Genomic DNA, 18,119 nt, shown 5'->3' on the forward strand with positions numbered 1-18,119 from the left:
AACTGAGCAATCTGTGAAAGAGGGCCTTGGTCAATGAGGTGACCATTTTCTGTGGAGATGGGAGAATCTTCCAGAAGGACAACCGTCTCTGCAGCACTCCACCAATCAGGCCATTATGGTAGAGTGGCCAGACGAAAGCCACTCCTCAGTAAAATTGCACATGACAGCCTGCTTGTAGTTTGCCCAAAGGCACCTAAAGGACTCTCAGACCATAAGAAACAATATTCTCTGGTACGATGAAACCAAGATTGAACTCTTTGGCCTGAATGCCAAGCGTCACGGCTGGAGGAAACCTGGTGGCAGCATCATGCTGTGGCAGGGACTGGGAGACTAGTCAGGATCGAGGGAAAGATGAACGGAGAAAAGTACATAGAGATCCTTGATGAAAACCTGCTCCAGAGGGCTCAGGACCACAGACTGGGGCGAAGGTTCACCTTCCAACAGGACAACGACCCTAAGCACACAGCCAAGACAATGCAGGAGTGGCTTCAGGACAAATCTCTGTATGTCCTTGAATGGCCCAGCCAGAGCTTGGACTTGAACCCAATCGAACATCTCTGGAGAGTCCTGAAAATAGCTGTGCATCGACGCTCCCCATCCAACCTGACAGAGCTTGAGAGGATCTGCAGAAAAGGACGGGAGAAACTCCCCAAATACAGGTGTGCCAAGCTTGTTGCATCATACCCAAGAAGACTCAAGGCTGTAATCACTGCCAAAAGTGCTTCAGCAAAGTACTGAGTAAAGGGTCTGAATACTTATGATATATATTGTTTTTAAGTGATATTTCAGTATTTTTTGCAAACATTTCTAAAAAACAGTTTTTGCTTTGTCATTTTGGGGTATTGTGTGTAGATTGATGAATCCATTTTGGAATAAGGCTGTAATATAACAAAATATGGAAAAAGTCAAGGGGTCTGAACACTTTCCGAATGCACTGTACATACAAAAGTACGTGGACACCACTTCAAATTAGTGGATTCGGCTATTTCAGTCACACCCGTTTCTGACAGGTGTATAACATAGAGCACACAGCCATGCAATCTCCATAGTCGGGGCGGCCGGTAGCCTAGCGGTTAGAGCGTTGGGCCAGTAACCGAAATGGTTGCTAGCTCAAATCCCAGAGCTGACAAGGTAAGAATCTGTTGTTCTGCCCCTGAACAAGGCAGTTAACCCACTGTTCCCTGGTAGGCCGTCATTGTAAATAAGAATTTGTTCTTAACTGACTTGCCTAGTTAAATAAAGGTTAAATCATTTTTTAAATAAAAATAAAATAGACAAACACTGGCAGTAGAATGGCCTTACTGAAGAGCTCAGTGACTTTCAATGTGGCCTCGTGACATGATGCCACCTTTCCAACAAGTCAGTTCGTAACATTTCTGCTCTGCTAAACCTACCCCGGTCAACTGTAAGTGCTATTATTGTGAAGTGGAAACATCTAGGAGCAACAATGGCTCAGCCGCGAAGTGGTAGACCACACAAGCTCACAGAACGGGACCGCAGTGTGTAAAAATGCAACATTCACTACCAAGTTCAAAACTGCCTCTGGAAGCAACGTCAGCACATGAAATGGGTTTTCATGGCCGAGCAGCCACACACAATGCCAAGCGTCGGCTGGAGTGGTGTAAAGCTCGCCGCTGTTGGACTCTGGAGCAGCGGATGCCAGGAGAACGCTACCTGCCCCAATGCATAGTGCCAACTGTAAAGTTTGGTGGAGGAGGAATAATGGTTTGGGGCTGTTTTACATGGTTTGGACTAGGCCCCTTAGTTCCAGTGAAGGGAAATCTTAACGCTATAGCATATAATGACATTCTAGACTATTCTGTGCTTCCAACTTTGTGGCAACAGTTTGGGGAAGGCCCTTTCCTGTTTCAGCATGACAATGCCCCCATGCACAAAGTAAGGTCCATAGAGAAATGGTTTGTCGAGATCGGTGTGGAATAACTTGACTGGCCTGCACAGAGACCTGCCCTAAACCCCATCGAACACCTTTGGGAAGAATTGGAACACCGACTGCGTGCCAGGCCTAATCGCTCCACAACATCAGTGCCCAACCTCACTAATGCTCTTTTGGCTGAATGGAAGCAAGTCCCCGCAGCAATGTTCCAACATCTAGGGGAAAGCCCAGACGAGAGGAGGCTGTTATAGCAGCAAAGGGGGGACCAACTCCATATTAATGCCCATGATTTTGGAATGCGATTTCTTCGATGAGCAGCTGTCTACATACTTTTCGTCATGTAGTGTACCTGTCAGAGTACAGGCCCCTGGACAATATCTCATTTGTTACATTAGCAATAGATTCAAGGTTAATTATTTCTACCTGTAGAGAAAATAATTATAAGCCGGAATGGTTACTTTACAGGGAAACTATGTACTGTAGGTGAGAATGCTAGGAGTTGCTAGGGCTCTGAAGTGATCATGAATTTATTATATCTAGCTGCCTATTTCACACTTTACCATCTTCTCCTATATTTATAAAAGCTTTTAAAGCAGTAATTAAAAGTTTTAAAAAAATCATTCTTACTCTGCAAAAAAACCCTCTTCATGATAGGAGATTTCATTATTTCTGGTGAAACCCTGCAAGAAGACAACAATCAAGACAAAATACATACTTCTTCACAGAAAGCACAGCATTAAAAACACAACAAATACAGTCTGAAACCAGTATGAACCGTACCTGTATGAGGAACTGAAGTGATCACTGCTTCTGCTCCTGTTTCCCTTGCTTCGTTGTCCAAATGCTGACAGATTCAGTGTATGGGACTCATCGTCTGTGTCCGAGCACTCATGCCCTATAATAACAGAGTGAACAATTCATTCCGCTTTAATTAGTCTCCATGTGTTTAATGAAGCTTTCTAAACATTTACAAGTATAATTTGCTCAAGACTTGTTCGTTGTTAATGAGTTTTGGTGTTCGTTTCCTTATTTAGACCAGAGTTGTTTACTCTGCGTCTGAAATATTAGTCACTTCAATAATATTGACCTTGCAGCACAGCTAGTGTAATTCACCTCTCTCAATTTGAAAGAGTATTTTTATTGGATGCTGTTTCTTGCTACTCTAAGACAAACCAGGCTGTCAATATGATGGATGCTGCCTTAGTCCTCTCCCCCTATACCTTATGGCAAGAACTTGGCACTGCGTCCAGATCAATCACATTTGTCTCTATTCTAGCCAATCCTACTTCTTGTCTATCATATTCTTAGCATGCCATACACCACTTCAACCTTCTAATTCTATTGGATGCTGATCTTGCATTGTCTTTCATTTGTGCTAGTTGCTCTTGAATTATTTATTTTTTGATTTCCTCTATTCATACTCTATTTAACAGCAACAAAATTCAATGAATTCTACCACACTTTTTTCCTAACTATATTGTATAATACTGCAATATGTGCCTCCAGGATTGAAGGGTTTAATCCAACCTCTGTGAATGTGAGTGGGCTGACTGAGGACTTCTCTCAGAGCTGGCATCTTTCCTCAACTGTTCCCGCCGTAACTGGTCATTGTCTGTGAATGTACACAACGATGATTAACTAAATCAGGTCATATAGCCTATGTGCGATTTTTTTCTTATTGAATTTTGTGATCGATTTCAGGCCACTCTGGTAGGCCTACATTATGATCAAATAGCCACAGTAGCCTACTTGGCCACTGATAAAACTGTAACTTATAGCGGGTACAGCCTCAGTGTTCACAGTAAACGTGCGTTGGAAGTTACACAGAATTTCCACAACATTCAAGTTTGCGCTCAGCAGACCTGAAATTTGCTCAGTGCCAAACAAAATTAGAGGGAACATTGGCCAGTACATCTCCATGCCATCCAGGACCTCTATACCAGGCGGTGTCAGAGGAAGGCCCTAAAAATTGTCAAAGACTCCAGACACGCAAGTCATAGACTGTTCTCTCTGCTACCTCACGGCAAGCGGTAACGATGCACCAAGTATGGAAACAACAGGACCCTAAACAGCTTCTACACCCAAGCCATAAGACAGCTAAATAGTTAGTTAAATAGTTAACCAAATAGCTACCGGACTCTGCATTGACCCTTTTTGCACAAATCTTTTAATTCATCACATACGCTGCTACTGTTTATTATCTGTCACTTTATTCCTAGTTATATGTACATATCTACCTCATTTACCTCATAGCCCTGCACATCCACTCAGTACTGATACCTCTTGTATATAGCTAAGTTATCATTACTCATTGTGTATCTATTATTACTTTTATTATTACGTGTTTTACTTTTCTTTCTCTCTGCATTGTTGGGAAGTAAGCATTTCAAGTAAGCATTAGTCCACACCTGTTGTTTACGAAGGATGTGACGAATAAAATTGGATTTTGATCAGATTTTGAAAAGCCCACTCCTGGTCCCTCTGATTAACTTAACTTTTCCCAACAACCGATTTACCCTCTTCGAGACCCTGAATGGATTTCCCAGATAAATATCCTCATCCAAAAAATCGCATCCCAACAAGAAACAAATCCTTGTCCAATAAACTATAATCTATAAACCTTCAAGTATCGTAGCTTTTTTTCTTTTTCATTGCATTCTTCGACACTACTGTTGTCCATTCCTCTTCTCCAACTCTACTCGATGCACTTCTCCTTTCAAACTCTGCATTCACTTCTGACATCTTTTTCCTGTCCCTGTCTGACATGGTCAAAGTGGATCGGACAACATGAACATTGTGGAGGAGCCTCAGTGAATTACTGTAATCATGTGATTTGGAACTGGTCCGGTTGAATTCATTATTTGTGTGCTCTGATTGGTTGTAGCAGTTATGACTCTGGAGAATGCACCTCCACCTGTTTCCTACAAGATGGTGGTGCTTTACTGTGTTTCCTGCCACAGGACAGAGAGGGAAAGACATGGCAGCGCTGCAATTGTCTCCAGACAGCTAGCAAGGTAATTTGTGAGAAGTGAAAATTGCATGTAAGTTGTAACCACTGAATTATTGTAGCAGCCCTGTTGTACTGAGTACTTTGAGACTAAACCTTTCAGCAGGAAAATAACCTAAAACACAAGACCAAATCGACACTGGAGTTGCTTACCAAGAAGACAGTGAATGTTCCTGAGTGTCTGAGTTACAGTTTTGACTTAAATGTACTTGAAAATCTATGGCAAGTGTCATGGGCGTCAAGGAACGGTGACCAAAATGCAGCGGGTATAGTGCTCATCTTTCTTCTTTATTTGAAAGAACACTCAAAACAAAATAAACAGAGGACGAAACAGTTCCATAAGGCACACAGGCTATACAGAAAATAACCACCCACAAAAACACAGGAAAAAACAGGCTGCCTAAGTATGGCTTCCAATCAGAGACAACGAAAGACACCTGCCTCTGATTGGAAGCCATACTTGGCCACACATAGAAAAAGAAACATAGAAATAGTAACTAGAACCAAAATCCCCTAGAACCAAAAAACCCCAAAACACACAAAACAAACACCCCCTGCCACGCCCTGACCATACTACAATTACAAATTACCCCTTACTGGTCAGGACGTGACAGCAAGACCTGAAAATGGTTGTCTAGCAATGATCAACAACCAATTTGACAGAGCTTGAAGAATTTAGAAAACAATTATGGGCAAATGTTGCACAATCCAAGTGTGGAAAGCTCTTAGAGACTTACCCAGAAAGACTCACAGCTGTAATCGCTGCCAGAGGTGCTTCTACAAAGTATTGACTCAGGGGTGTGAATACTTATGTAAATGAGATATTTCTGTATTTAATTTTCAATAAATAAGCAAACATTTCTAAAAGCATGTTTTATTTTGAGTTCAGGATGTAACACAACAAAATGTGGAATAAGTCAAGGGGTATGAATACTTTCTGAATGCACTGAAGCAATTATCCCATACCATTAACAGTATAGGCCTATACCAGTAGTCAATAGATGGGGTCATGCCAGACATGACATCACACACTTACAGTAAATGGTCTCTCTCAACAGCAATGGCCAATCAAAGATAAGGTGATAAATACCCCTTTTCCAAACACAAAGAAAAAAAGAGAATCTGATGAACACTATTTTGAGTACTCTTTGGTCAAAGGAACATGCTGTCAACAGCATATTGCTATTGCTGCCATGTTCCTTGTTTTGTTTAAGGGACCTTTTGACCCAGTACCGCCCATTATGAGCAAAGTATTATGATTTATTTTACAGCTGTGTGGTGAAGTACACAAGTGGGACAGATAACTCTCCCTCAAGGCTGGAGTGTTGGCAGTTTTGGGCAGCCCACTTACATCATAAAGCAATGTTCTCTACTTTTACCAATTTGCTCGATATTTCCTCTCAGACTCCTGAGTAGCGATCATTTATGAGCCTCAAGCTTGAAATATCGCTCTTGAAGTGTTTAAAGGCAAAACTCTTAATTTGTGCAACTCAATATTAGGAAGGTGATCTTAATGTTTTGTACTCTCAGTGTAGATACTTGTGTAAAACATACATATTTAAATGTTAAGTACATGAACCATAGGGACAAGTGTCATGTCAGCCATACTTTTGCATTAATGACAACTTTGTGTACAACAATCTATCCTCAATGTGTACATGTCATTGACATATGGTAGGCTATATGCAGGCAGAAACCCTCCTGTTAACCTCTTAAATGCAGATGTGTTAATTCTGAGTAATGTCCTCTGACATGCTCTAGTAGTTGTTCACCTCTAATTTTGCAATGGGGTTTTGTACTGTGTATTTGAATATTGTTTTCTTTCACATACTGTATTTCTACTACTGTACATTGATTTTTAGTTAGGCTTAGGCCTACACTGTTTATACACACCACATTTTATGTATATACTGGATTCTTGACATAGCTCACTGTAATATATCTACTGCTGTACATATCATTCTTCCTTTATCTTGTGTAAATTCATCCTGTCTGTATACGTGTAGATTGCATTTCGATTACTGTTAGTGCTATTTGGGTTGTTAATTGGATTCGTTACGACATTTCTTGATTTATGTTTATGTATAAAAAATGTTGTATTTGTGCACTTTGACATTTCACTGCTTTGTTGAGAGCTAGTAACATAGGCATTTCGCTGCACCCGCACTAACGTCTGCTAAACTGTATGACCGACCAATAAACTTTGATTTGATTTATTCACAAATCTATGCCCACAATAGGCTGACTACGATAGTATATCACCAACAAATGGCTTGCTTTCCTTGCAGACAGTTTTTACACTTGGTATGCCAATTCTATTTCAGCTTAAAGTCAGACAGCTGTCTATCATAAGAACTGGTTGAAGGTTCTTGGGGAAAGCATAGTCTATAGCAGCTACAGCCGCCGAGTGTTTCTGGAGGTGCACTTTTCTCATTGTGGAATACCATTGTAATGGTTTCTCTGGATAATTATGCATTTGTTAACAACAGTGAGATGTTCAATGAACTGTATCAGAATTAAATTAAATTATGATTTATCCATTTGTTTGTTTAATTCCTTTAAAAAAGTGTCCACTAGTGGTTGAATGATATGCAATTATACTACTGAAATGCATAATTCAATACATAACATAATATGCAAATCATAGGACATTTTGATGTTATTAACATACCAGTGGCACAGTGCTTCGTTCTGCAAGGCCGATCCACTGCAAAAATAACAATAATTTGATTTCATTTTTTTGTAGACAAAGTGTAGCCTACTGACTGAAAGTGCGTTTTGTATCTTAAATGCATTTCAAGCATCCCTATAAAATAAGTGCTGTTTATCTAGAACCTCAAAATAACACATCACAAGATTTAATGGCATCTTTTTAAGGGGCATAGTGACAGTATTGCACAGATTACTGGTCTCGAGGTAGGCTATTCATTTTGATACATTATGTATGATTTCTCCAACATCGGATGATGTCATGTTTTTTGTTGTTGTCTATGCTTGAATTTATTAATTCATTTAAGACTTTTACTCCGCGCCATGTGCCTACACGCCGGTACCCAATCGTGATTGGAGTGGAGTGGGGATTTAACTGAAAAAGGCGGATAGGCGCTATCCCTCCCTGGCACAAAATAGTAAGTAAACCATTTAGACATTTGTTAATTAGCATGAATATAATGAGCCTACAGTATTAGTGGTAATATCATTAATACTTTTAGAAAAGCGTCCATTGATGGAGAGATGGACTATTATCCAAGAAACGTCGTTCTTCCTTTGTTGGGGTTACATCCACATCCTTGTGTGAAGTTCGTTGTTCTAAGTGCGTTCGTTGTCCACTTCTGTTCCGAGCCTTCTTCAAGTGGACTGGCGTGTGAAATGTGTTGTAGCCCATAGGGTGGTCCTGAGTGGTGCGACAGACAGAACACATACATAAACCTCATTACGATCAACCGCTGGGGTGCACCCGCCCATGTCAAGCTAAGAAGGATAGGCTACATCTATGGCTTCAGACCATGTCATTGCTCCAGACACATTTTCGCCTTACTTTTCGGGTATATTTTATCATGCCATTCTAAGCAACAGTAACACATATTTGTGACAAGGGTGCTGGCACATTTGTTTTATTTTTGTACATTTTCTCAAGCGCTATTGAGCAGATCTATGGTCTTTGTGTTTATTGAGAAGAACAATAGCTATGAAATTTCCACTGGAAAACCCTAGAAAACAAGTCAATTTGGACCCCGAACAACAAGGTTAGTAAATGTACATTTTACTCTAAAAGTGGAGCTTGTATAATGATGGCTTTGTGCAAGGATGTTCAATGTTGACTGAAGAACCTGGGTATACAGTTGTCTCAGCATCTTTACTGTGTGACTTGGACAAAATTAGTTACATTGTGAATATGTGCTATAGCCTTTCTTTCAAATGATTTATTTTGTGTTTATTTCATCTAAAATAGGAGCTTTAATGTCATTTACAATCATGCAATGTGCTTTTTATGACGCCAGGTGGTTGGGAGTGGATCTCTTTCTTCTCCATCCCTTACGTGCTCAGCTGTGTGGTAGGCTACAGTGTGCTCTTCGTTAGGGATAGATAGAGGCGGGGATAGGACAGCTGCTGGGGAGATGTCGTTCAGGCCAATTGGGAATTACTGGGCAGAGAGAGAGCCTTTCTACTGACATTCCGCATGCTATTATCTGATTCAGTATTTGAATGTGATCCTCCACTCTTAATCTCCATACTGAACCCACACAGACAGACTCCTTTCATGTGATGTTTCCCCATCTACAGCTGCTAGGCTGAATAAATCAATATTCTGGCCTCCCACTGTGCCACTTGCCTGGCTTCCCAGACTCCTTGTTCCAGCCAAACGCTACGCCACGCCCACGGACGTTAGCTTCTTCTCCACAATGAGTCTGGATCATAGACTTATGTTAGACATCGCATCATTGTATCTGTCCCAGTATGGCGTATGTGAGAGCATGGGCGGTGCCATTGAGGCCATCTCCATTTTGAAGTAGTACATTTTCTTCTACTACTTAAATGACTTCGCAAAGAAACTGAAAGGGTGCACACTGCCACCTGTATATTGTGTTGTTTGAACAGGTATAAAGCCAAGGTTGGTGATTTACTGCCACCTGCAGTTCTGGAATGTTTGCTCACGAGTGTAATTAATTGGCTGATCCAAAGACAGTACAGTATGAAGATATGCATGAACTGCTTCTCCAATAGAACTGCCCAATCACGCTTGTAGGTGATGCCATGGCAACGCTGGCTAGCTAAGCTCATGTGCAGAAACACAAATCAGGTCTAACAGCAGTCTCGTGCTGAACTGCACATGTACAGGCCAGCAAATCAAAGGGAATACGTCAATATAAAGTTGGTTTTGACAAAAATGAAAACTTGTCAGTTTTTCACTTTCACAAAGGTTGGAGTAATAACACATTCAACTACCATTATCCCAGAAAATCTAGACCCACTCCAATTTGGATACCGCCTCAACAGATCCACAGATGATGTAATCTCTAATGCACTCCACACTGCCCTTTCCCACCAGGACAAAAGGAACAACTACGTGAGAATGCTATTCATTGACAACAGCTGAGCTTTCAACACAATAGTGCCCTCAAAGCTCATCACTAAGCTAAGGACCCTGGGACTAAACACCTCCCTCTGCAACTGGATCCTGGACTTCCTGATGGGCCGCCCCAAGGTGGTAAGGGTAGGTAACACATCTGCCACGCTGATTCTCAACACAGGGGCCCCTCAGAAGTGCGTGCTCAGTGCCCTCCTGTACTCCCTGTTCACCCATGACTGCATGGCCAAGCACGATTCCAACACCATCATTACGTTTGCTGATGACACAACAGTGGTAGGCCTGATCACTGACAATGATGAGACAGCCTATAGGGAGGATGTCAGAGGCCTGGTAGTGTGGTGCCATGATAACAACCTCTCCCTCAACGTGATCAAGACAAAGGAGATGATTGTGGACTACAGAAATAGAGGACCGAGCACGCCCCCATTCTCATTGACGGGGCTGTAATGTAGTGGAGCAGGTTGAGAGCTTCAAGTTCCTTAGTGTCCACATCACCAACAAACTATCATGGTTCAAACACCCCAAGGCATGACAACGGCTATTCCCCCTCAGGAGACGGAAAAGATTTGGCATGGGTCCTCAGATCCTCAAAAAGTTATACAGCTGCACCATCAAGAGCATCCTGACTGGTTGCATCACTGCCTGGTATGGCAACTGCTCTGCCTCAGGCTGCAAGGCACTACAGAGGGTAGTGCGTACGGTCCAGTACATCACTGGGGCCAAGCTTCCTGCAATCCAGGACCTCTATACCAGGCGGTGTCAGAGGAAGGCCCCAAAAATTGCCAAGAACTCCAGTCACCCTAGTCATAGACTGTTCTCTCTGCTATCGCACGGCAAGCGGTACTGTAGCGCCAAGTCTAGGTCAAAAAGACTTCTTAACAGCTTCTATCCCCAAGCCATAAGACTCTTGAAAAGTTAATCAAATGGCTACCCGGACTATTTGGATTGTCCCCACCCCCCATTTTTACGCTGCTGATACTCTCTGTTTATTATCCATGCATAGTCACTTTACCTCTACCTTATTTGTTATATATATTTTTTTTCTTCTTAAAACTGCATTGTTGGTTAAGGGCGTGTAAGTAATCATTTCACTGTAAGGTCTACACCTATTGTATTCAGCGCATGTGATGAATACAGTTTTATTTTAAAGGGATACTTCAGGATTTTGGCAATGAGGCCTTTTATCTACTCCCCCAAAATCAGATGAACTCGTTCGTACCATTTTTATGACTCCGTATCCAGTATTAAGGAAGTTAGAGGTAGGTTTTGGGATCCAATGCTAACTAATGACTGGAAGTCTATGGGTATCTGCTAGCATGCAATCAGATACCCATAGACTCCCAGTTATTACGCTAACACAAATAAGCAATTGCGCTAGTGCAACTTTCTTCAAACTGCACGCAGAGTCATAAAAATAGTATCCACGAGTTCATCTGACTCTGGGTAGGTAGATAAAAGGCCTCATTGCCAAAATCCCGAAGTATCCCTTTAAGACATTGACTCGAACATAGGTTGAGCATCTGGTTTTCAGGGGAAATGGAAGGAGAACCTGTGACACAACTTCCACTTTTGGACATTAATAAAGCTACACTCCGTCATAACTCCTCCTCCACATTTACTGGATTGGTTCGTCAAGATCAGAAGTAATTAAACGCCGCTCAGGCGTTTCTTTTACACCTGCTATGTTAGGTTACCGAAGGAATGCGAACACATTCGGGGATGTCTGATTGGTCCAGAAACCGATGGATTCGGCCAGAGCAAGAACACGTGGGTAAAGCGCTGGTTTGAAAATTCGTCATTGGCTTTGATTTTCTGATGGTTTAGGCACAATCCAATTGCTGATGACTTTTTGTTTTTTGTTTTGTATAACGCCTCTCGTCACCACAAATGACTTCAGTGATGGCAGTCTCAGACTAAAGTATGTAACGCATAGAGATTGATAGAGGCCTCTAGTGGCCAAAAGGCCGATTTAGCATGGGCAACGCCATTGAGGGCTTCCACCATTTTAATGTAGTCAACTGGGTACAACTTCCAACTTTATTGGCTGATCCCTCTTAATGACCCCGTTGGAGTCATGTCCAACTGGGTCATCAGGAGGAATCAGCCAATCGTGAAGAAGAAAATCGACTACTTCAAAATGGAGTTTGCCTCAATGGAGCTGCCCCCTGTGCTCACAGACGCCATAATGGAAACTATATAGGGATGCTCTACTATTCTTTGAGCTAACGACAGAGCAGCGGAATAATTGAGTTTGAGTCGTCAGGCTACTGTGCCACAACAGTATACAAAAAGTTTAGGTGTCAGATTTAACACTTGCAATTTGTGTGGCTCGGTATAAGATATTTATTTTGTAAACATGGATAGGAGGTATGAAATTATCATATCATGATCACCAATCATCATCATCATAATGGCCTGTGGATGGCATCATCATATCCAGGATTTACCAACATGAGCACAAGAAAAAAAATCATCTTTATAATCCATGCAGTTTAATATAGCTTTTCTTTGAAGATCCTCCAGTGCATCACATCACACTTATTTTTGTCCTGTCAACTTTGTATTCCTCTGGTAACGTCTGGATGAGAGACAGAGAGAGGGGTGGAAGATGGGGAGGAGGAATGTATTGGATAAAAGCGTTAGCCTACTCTCCTGCATAATCAAATCTTGTGAAACTATGGAACTCAACAGGAGGCGGATTCAGTGCTTTGAATACTATTATATATTTTGTGAAAGCTGAACTTGGAGCACAATATTCATTTCAAAGCCACGGTAGGTTTCAAATCTAGATCGCCATTACAACCATGAGTTATGCTAATAATGATGGAACCATTTGTGATTGGAATTGAATGGCTATTTTTAGACAGATGCAGATTTAGTGATAGAGAAATAGCTCAACCCCTTTCATAAAGTACTCATCCAAGTATGATAAACTGTAGTGCCCATTTATTCCATTCCACTCATTTATCACAAACGATGCAAACCAATTCATGGTTTTGTCCGAGGAGTCAGACACTTGAATGGGTGGGCTGTAGAGTTGGAGGTTCTATAATGTCCATCAGCAGACCCCTCTCTGTAGCTTGCAGGTCTGAAAATATTACACCAAATGTCTTCCTAAAAATAATCCCACCCTAAGAAGTTCATTGTGAATTCCTTAATTGTGAAGTTAGTCTTCTTGGGCCGGCTTCCCGAACTCCTAGTCTTGGACTAAAAAGAAAGCTCAATGGGGAATCGTCATCGAAAGTAGTTTTAAATCCAGGACCACGCTTCATCTGTGTCTGGCAAACTGCCCTTAATGTCCTAAAAATAGCTTGAAAATGTTTTCCTAGGCACCGGTAATGTGGTAACTCAATGTGGCCATGTTGGTGTTGATGTTGGTGAATCTCCGGCTGTGTCTTCCCATCCTGATGACAGTTTGTTTTGATCAATTTAAGCTGTGATCCATGTCAAAGGATGGACTAACATGATTTCGATCCCTGTAAGTGAGTGAAACTTCCTTGATGTTCTTGAGTCTTCATGACAGGTTGTGTTGGTGTTCATACTGAAGGATGCTAGACAGTTGTTCCAGGAACATTGTATGTGGTAGTGTAGTAAATGTATAATACAGTAAAATACACAAAAAGTCTACAGTTTAAGTAGAAAAATACAATTCTTCACAAATTACGCATATTCTCCCAGATATGTATTAAATGAATACATTACATATAGTATGCAAAGTATGACATATCTTGCAAACAATGCTTCTTGTTTCAATTACACAAACATATCTTTAGTACAATAAGAGATTTGCTTCTAGAATACTGACAGGGGCTTTTTAGATTGTGTCACTTTAAAAATAAATAAAAAATGAGCTAGCACGTTACATAGCCATATAGCCAGTCAATCTCTCAAATTAAACAAAGAAGCACCTCCCTATGAACAATGAGCTCTTTTTAAAAACAGAGTGTTAGGTATTGCATCATGGTGAAACCCAGCCAGGCCCCTCCCACCCCCCCCCTGGGGCTCAGTCAGAACAATCTCCTATAGGAGGAGATCTAAATATGGATGCCTCCTTGACACAATCCCCCACCTTGAGTGACCCCACCCCACCCCCCTCCCCATTCACATGCATTTATTGCACACCCCATTCGCAAAGCAATGACCCAGTGGCAGTTATCCCCCTCTTTTACGGGCCACGCTTGTCTATTAGAGAGATTGAATCCTGCTTTTGGAGAGGAAGGCATATACATTTTTTAAGCACACTCTCGTCAAGGTTCTTAGTGTCTCTGTGTGTCAACAACAACTTGTCCTTCCCTTGATATCAAAACACCCACCGCATAATGCCATTTAGATACGGCTGTGGAAATTAGAATCGAGGGTTGAATACAAAACTATTCTCACTGTGGTAACATTATTACATATCGCAATGGCCTGCTGGGATCTCAGAGAGAGAGCGATGAAACGCTATTCTACCCTAGGGTGGAATGGGGCATCAGTCCAGGGCTGCAGGCTGAGTACTACACTAATGGCTTCAATCATAAGTCTGCTCCGATAGATGAATACAGTTATCCCATCTGCCTCTCCGTTAATGTCTAGAACTGCAGAGGACAATGCACCATACTTGAACTTTTACTGTTTTTGAGTATTATTCAGGTCAGGTAAGGTCAATGACAACATTGTCAAAATGCCCTGTAATAACAAACTAAAAAGCTAAATTCCTAGAGGTTAATTAAACAATAGTTTGCTAACACTTTAACTCTCTCTCCTCCTGTTAGTGGCAGTCCAAACCAACTTGGTCCCTCCCAAGAAGGTCCAGTCAGGGATGGTCCAATCCAGCCCTGTCCAGGCCAGTGTGGCGGCCATGCAGAACCCGATGGGCTGTGATCCCAAGGGAGCCAACGGCCACTGTCCCTTACCCCGGCTCTCCGTCTCCTCCCGTTCCGCCAGCGTGGTGGCCAGCATGGACACCACCGGTGACCTCTTGGCCCTCCACTCTGTGATGAAGTGGAAGACGGTGGTGGCGGTGTTTGTGGTGGTGGTGGCCTACTTGGTGGGAGGCGGCTTGGCCTTCCGGGCCCTGGAGCAGCCTTTCGAGAGCAACCAGAAGGACAGCATCACTCTGGAGAAAGCTTTGTTCCTGCAGAGGCATCGCTGTGTAATGCCTGCTGAACTGGAGGCACTCATCAAGGTGAGTGTTGGTGGTGGTGATGGTTCACTACATGTGGACACCTTCTTGTCAAATATCAAATTCCAAAATCATGGGCATAAATATGGAGTTGGTCCCCCCCTTTGCTGCTATAACAGCCTCCACTCTTCTAGGAAGGCTTTCCACTAGATGTTGGTACATTGCTGCGGGGACTTACATACATTCAGCCACAAGAGCATTTTTTCGGTCGGGCACTGATGTTGGGCGTTTAGGCCTGGCTTGCAGTCTGTGTTCCAATTCAACCCAAAGGTGTTTGATGGGGTTGAGGTCAGGGCTCTGTGCAGGCCACTCAAGGTCTTCCACACCGATCTCGACAAACCATTTCTGTATGGACCTTGCTTTGTGCACGGGGGCATTGTCATGCTGAAACAGGAAAGGACCTTCCCCAAACTGTTGCCACAAAGCACAGAATCGTCTAGAATGTCATTGTATGCTGTAGGGTTAAGATTTCCCTTCACTGGAACTAAGGGGCCTAACCCGAACCATGAAAAACAGCCCCAGACCATTATTCCTTCTCCACTAAACTTTACACTTGGCACTATGCATTCGGGCAGGTAGCGTTCTCCTGGCATCCGCCAAACCCAGATTTGTCCGTCGGACTGCTAGATGGTGAAGTGTGATTCATCACTCCAGAGAACGCGTTTCCACTGTTCCAGAGTCCAATGACAGTGAGCTTTTCACCACTCCAGCCAACTGAGCTCCTCAGTATGGGCCATTCTTCTGACAATGTCTGTCTATGGAGATTGCATGGCCGTGTGCTCGATTTTATACACCTGTCAGCAACGAGTGCGGTTGAAATAGCCAAATCCACATACTTTCGGCCATGTAGTGTATGTGCGTGCGTGTGTGGCTGACTTTCATAAGGGATCATTGGGACGTTGAATAGTGATGGTTATGGTGAATTAATAATTTATGTGATCTGGCAGATAATGGGATCTGTTTATGATAGATGATCATGGGATCCTCAAAGAATTCTTAGGGTCAACATGTGCTTACTATAAGTATTGGTCTGTTCATATGAACACTAATCTTTTCCAATTATATTCTATGTTCTGGAGCAATTCTGTTATAGTGAATGGACTTGGGTATTGTCATATCTACAAAGTTCTGGGTGTGCAGCATTAGTGCAAAGGTACATATATGTATGATGAGTTACGTAGATGCCCAGCTAGAGAAATGTAAAAAAAGGGTTGTTTATATCCATATTACATTTGCAATCCTGCTTTAGTAGCTCATTATAATTCCTCCAGCTGTGTCCATGAGTCATGAGATATGAGTTAGGAACTAGCTAGCTAGTCAGGGTTATTATCGGTAGCTAGCTTTGCCAGCTAACTTTCTTAGCTAACTAGCTTGGAAATGAAACAACTCCCTGATGAACAATAACGTTTGACTCCTAGCTAGCTAACATTAGCTAGCAACAACTCTTACCCCTAAACTCCTGCTTGCTTCACACAAAGTAGCTAGCTAGCTTGATAAAATATGTTTATTAATATCTGGTACTTCATTCAGCTGACTAACATTAGCTAGCTAGTAAATAATTGAAAGAACAGCTAATATTGCGGAGAGGCTTGACATTTATTTTGAAAGACTGTGCTAAAAGAATTATGCTAAGACAGTGAGTGGATCTCTCTAGCTAACTGACACTGAAATTCAAATATTCCCGCCCCAACGTCAGTGGTACTAGCCAGTTGGTCGGGTGTGTACTTACGTGACGCTATGACGTCTCCTCTTTCCAAGGGTTATCACTAGTTACCACAGCCACAAATGGTTAAACCCTGCCTTTTTCTACAAGTTTTATTAAAATATGACTTTAAACAACCTTAATCACACGGCTAACCTTATGACTAAATCTAACCTTAAATTAAGACTAAAAAGCAGAACATGTTCATGAATTTTTACTAGTGACAACCCTTTGCAAGCGCGAGTGTCATGCAGCTTACACACCCGAAAATGTCATTACGTTAATGCCCAATAATGAGTATATGATCCCAGAAATCCTTGTTAATGTGTAATCAAGAATGTACGATCCTGGAAATACTTGTCAGTGCGTGGTCAGGAGTGTGCAGCAATCTGCACACAAATTTGAGAAATTACCGCTCACGTCAAATTTCACTGAATGTGTACAGGTAATAAAATACCCGTAAACACTTATTTTCATGCAGTGCATGGGAACACACCCTGCTGACTAGAGGTCGACCGATTATGATTTTTCAACACCGATACCGATTATTGGAGGATCAAAAAAAAAACAATACCGATTAATCGGCCGATTTTTTTATTTATTTGTAATAATGACAATTACAACAATACTGAATGAACACTTATTTTAACTTAATATAATACATAAATACTATCAATTTAGCCTCAAATAAATAATGAAACATGTTCAATTTGGTTTAAATAATGTGAAAACAAAGTGTTGGAGAAGAAAGTAAAAGTGCAATATGTGCCATGTAAAAAAGCTAACGTTTAAGTTCCTTGCTCAGAACATGAGAACATATGAAAGCTGGTGGTTCCTTTTAACATGAGTCTTCCATATTCCCAGGTAAGAAGTTTTAGGTTGTAGTTATTATAGGAATTATAGGACTATTTCTCTCTATACGATTTATATTTCATGTACCTTTGACTATTGGATGTTCTTATAGGCACTTTAGTATTGCCAGTGTAACAGTATAGCTTCCGTCCCTCTCCTCGCTCCTACCTGGGCTCAAAGCAGGAACACATCGACAACAGCCACCCTCGAAGCAGTGTTACCCATGCAGAGCAAGGGGAACAACTACTCCAAGTCTCAGAGCGAGTGACGTTTGAAACGCTATTAGCGCGCACCCACAACTAGCTAGCCATTTCACATCGGTTACACCAGCCTAATCTTGGGAGTTGATAGGTTGAAGTCATAAACAGCGCAATGCTTGAAGAATTGCGAAGGGCTGCTGGCAAAATG

The 18,119-nt window shown here is 41.9% G+C and overlaps 1 protein-coding gene across 2 annotated transcripts in view; it reads left to right on the top strand.

Annotated features, from left to right (window-relative positions):
- Positions 1 to 7,763: 7,763 nt before the first annotated feature.
- The window catches only part of kcnk10b (potassium channel, subfamily K, member 10b), a 43,645-nt gene continuing 33,289 nt past the window's right edge, over positions 7,764 to 18,119 (top strand). The window contains exons 1-2 of one of the 2 annotated variants that reach the window (XM_014193592.3): positions 7,764 to 8,029; positions 14,748 to 15,160. In XM_014193592.3, the coding sequence (XP_014049067.2) occupies position 8,029; positions 14,748 to 15,160 (414 nt within the window). In that variant the 5' untranslated portion in view covers positions 7,764 to 8,028. Of the gene's footprint in view, positions 8,030 to 8,147; positions 8,648 to 14,747; positions 15,161 to 18,119 lie in introns of those variants that run through there. The other variant, XM_014193581.3, reaches the window with a different exon arrangement.

This window comes from Salmo salar, chromosome 01 (assembly GCF_965601325.2).
Source record: "Salmo salar chromosome 01, fSalSal1, whole genome shotgun sequence".
NCBI classification, from domain to species: Eukaryota; Metazoa; Chordata; class Actinopteri; order Salmoniformes; family Salmonidae; genus Salmo; species Salmo salar.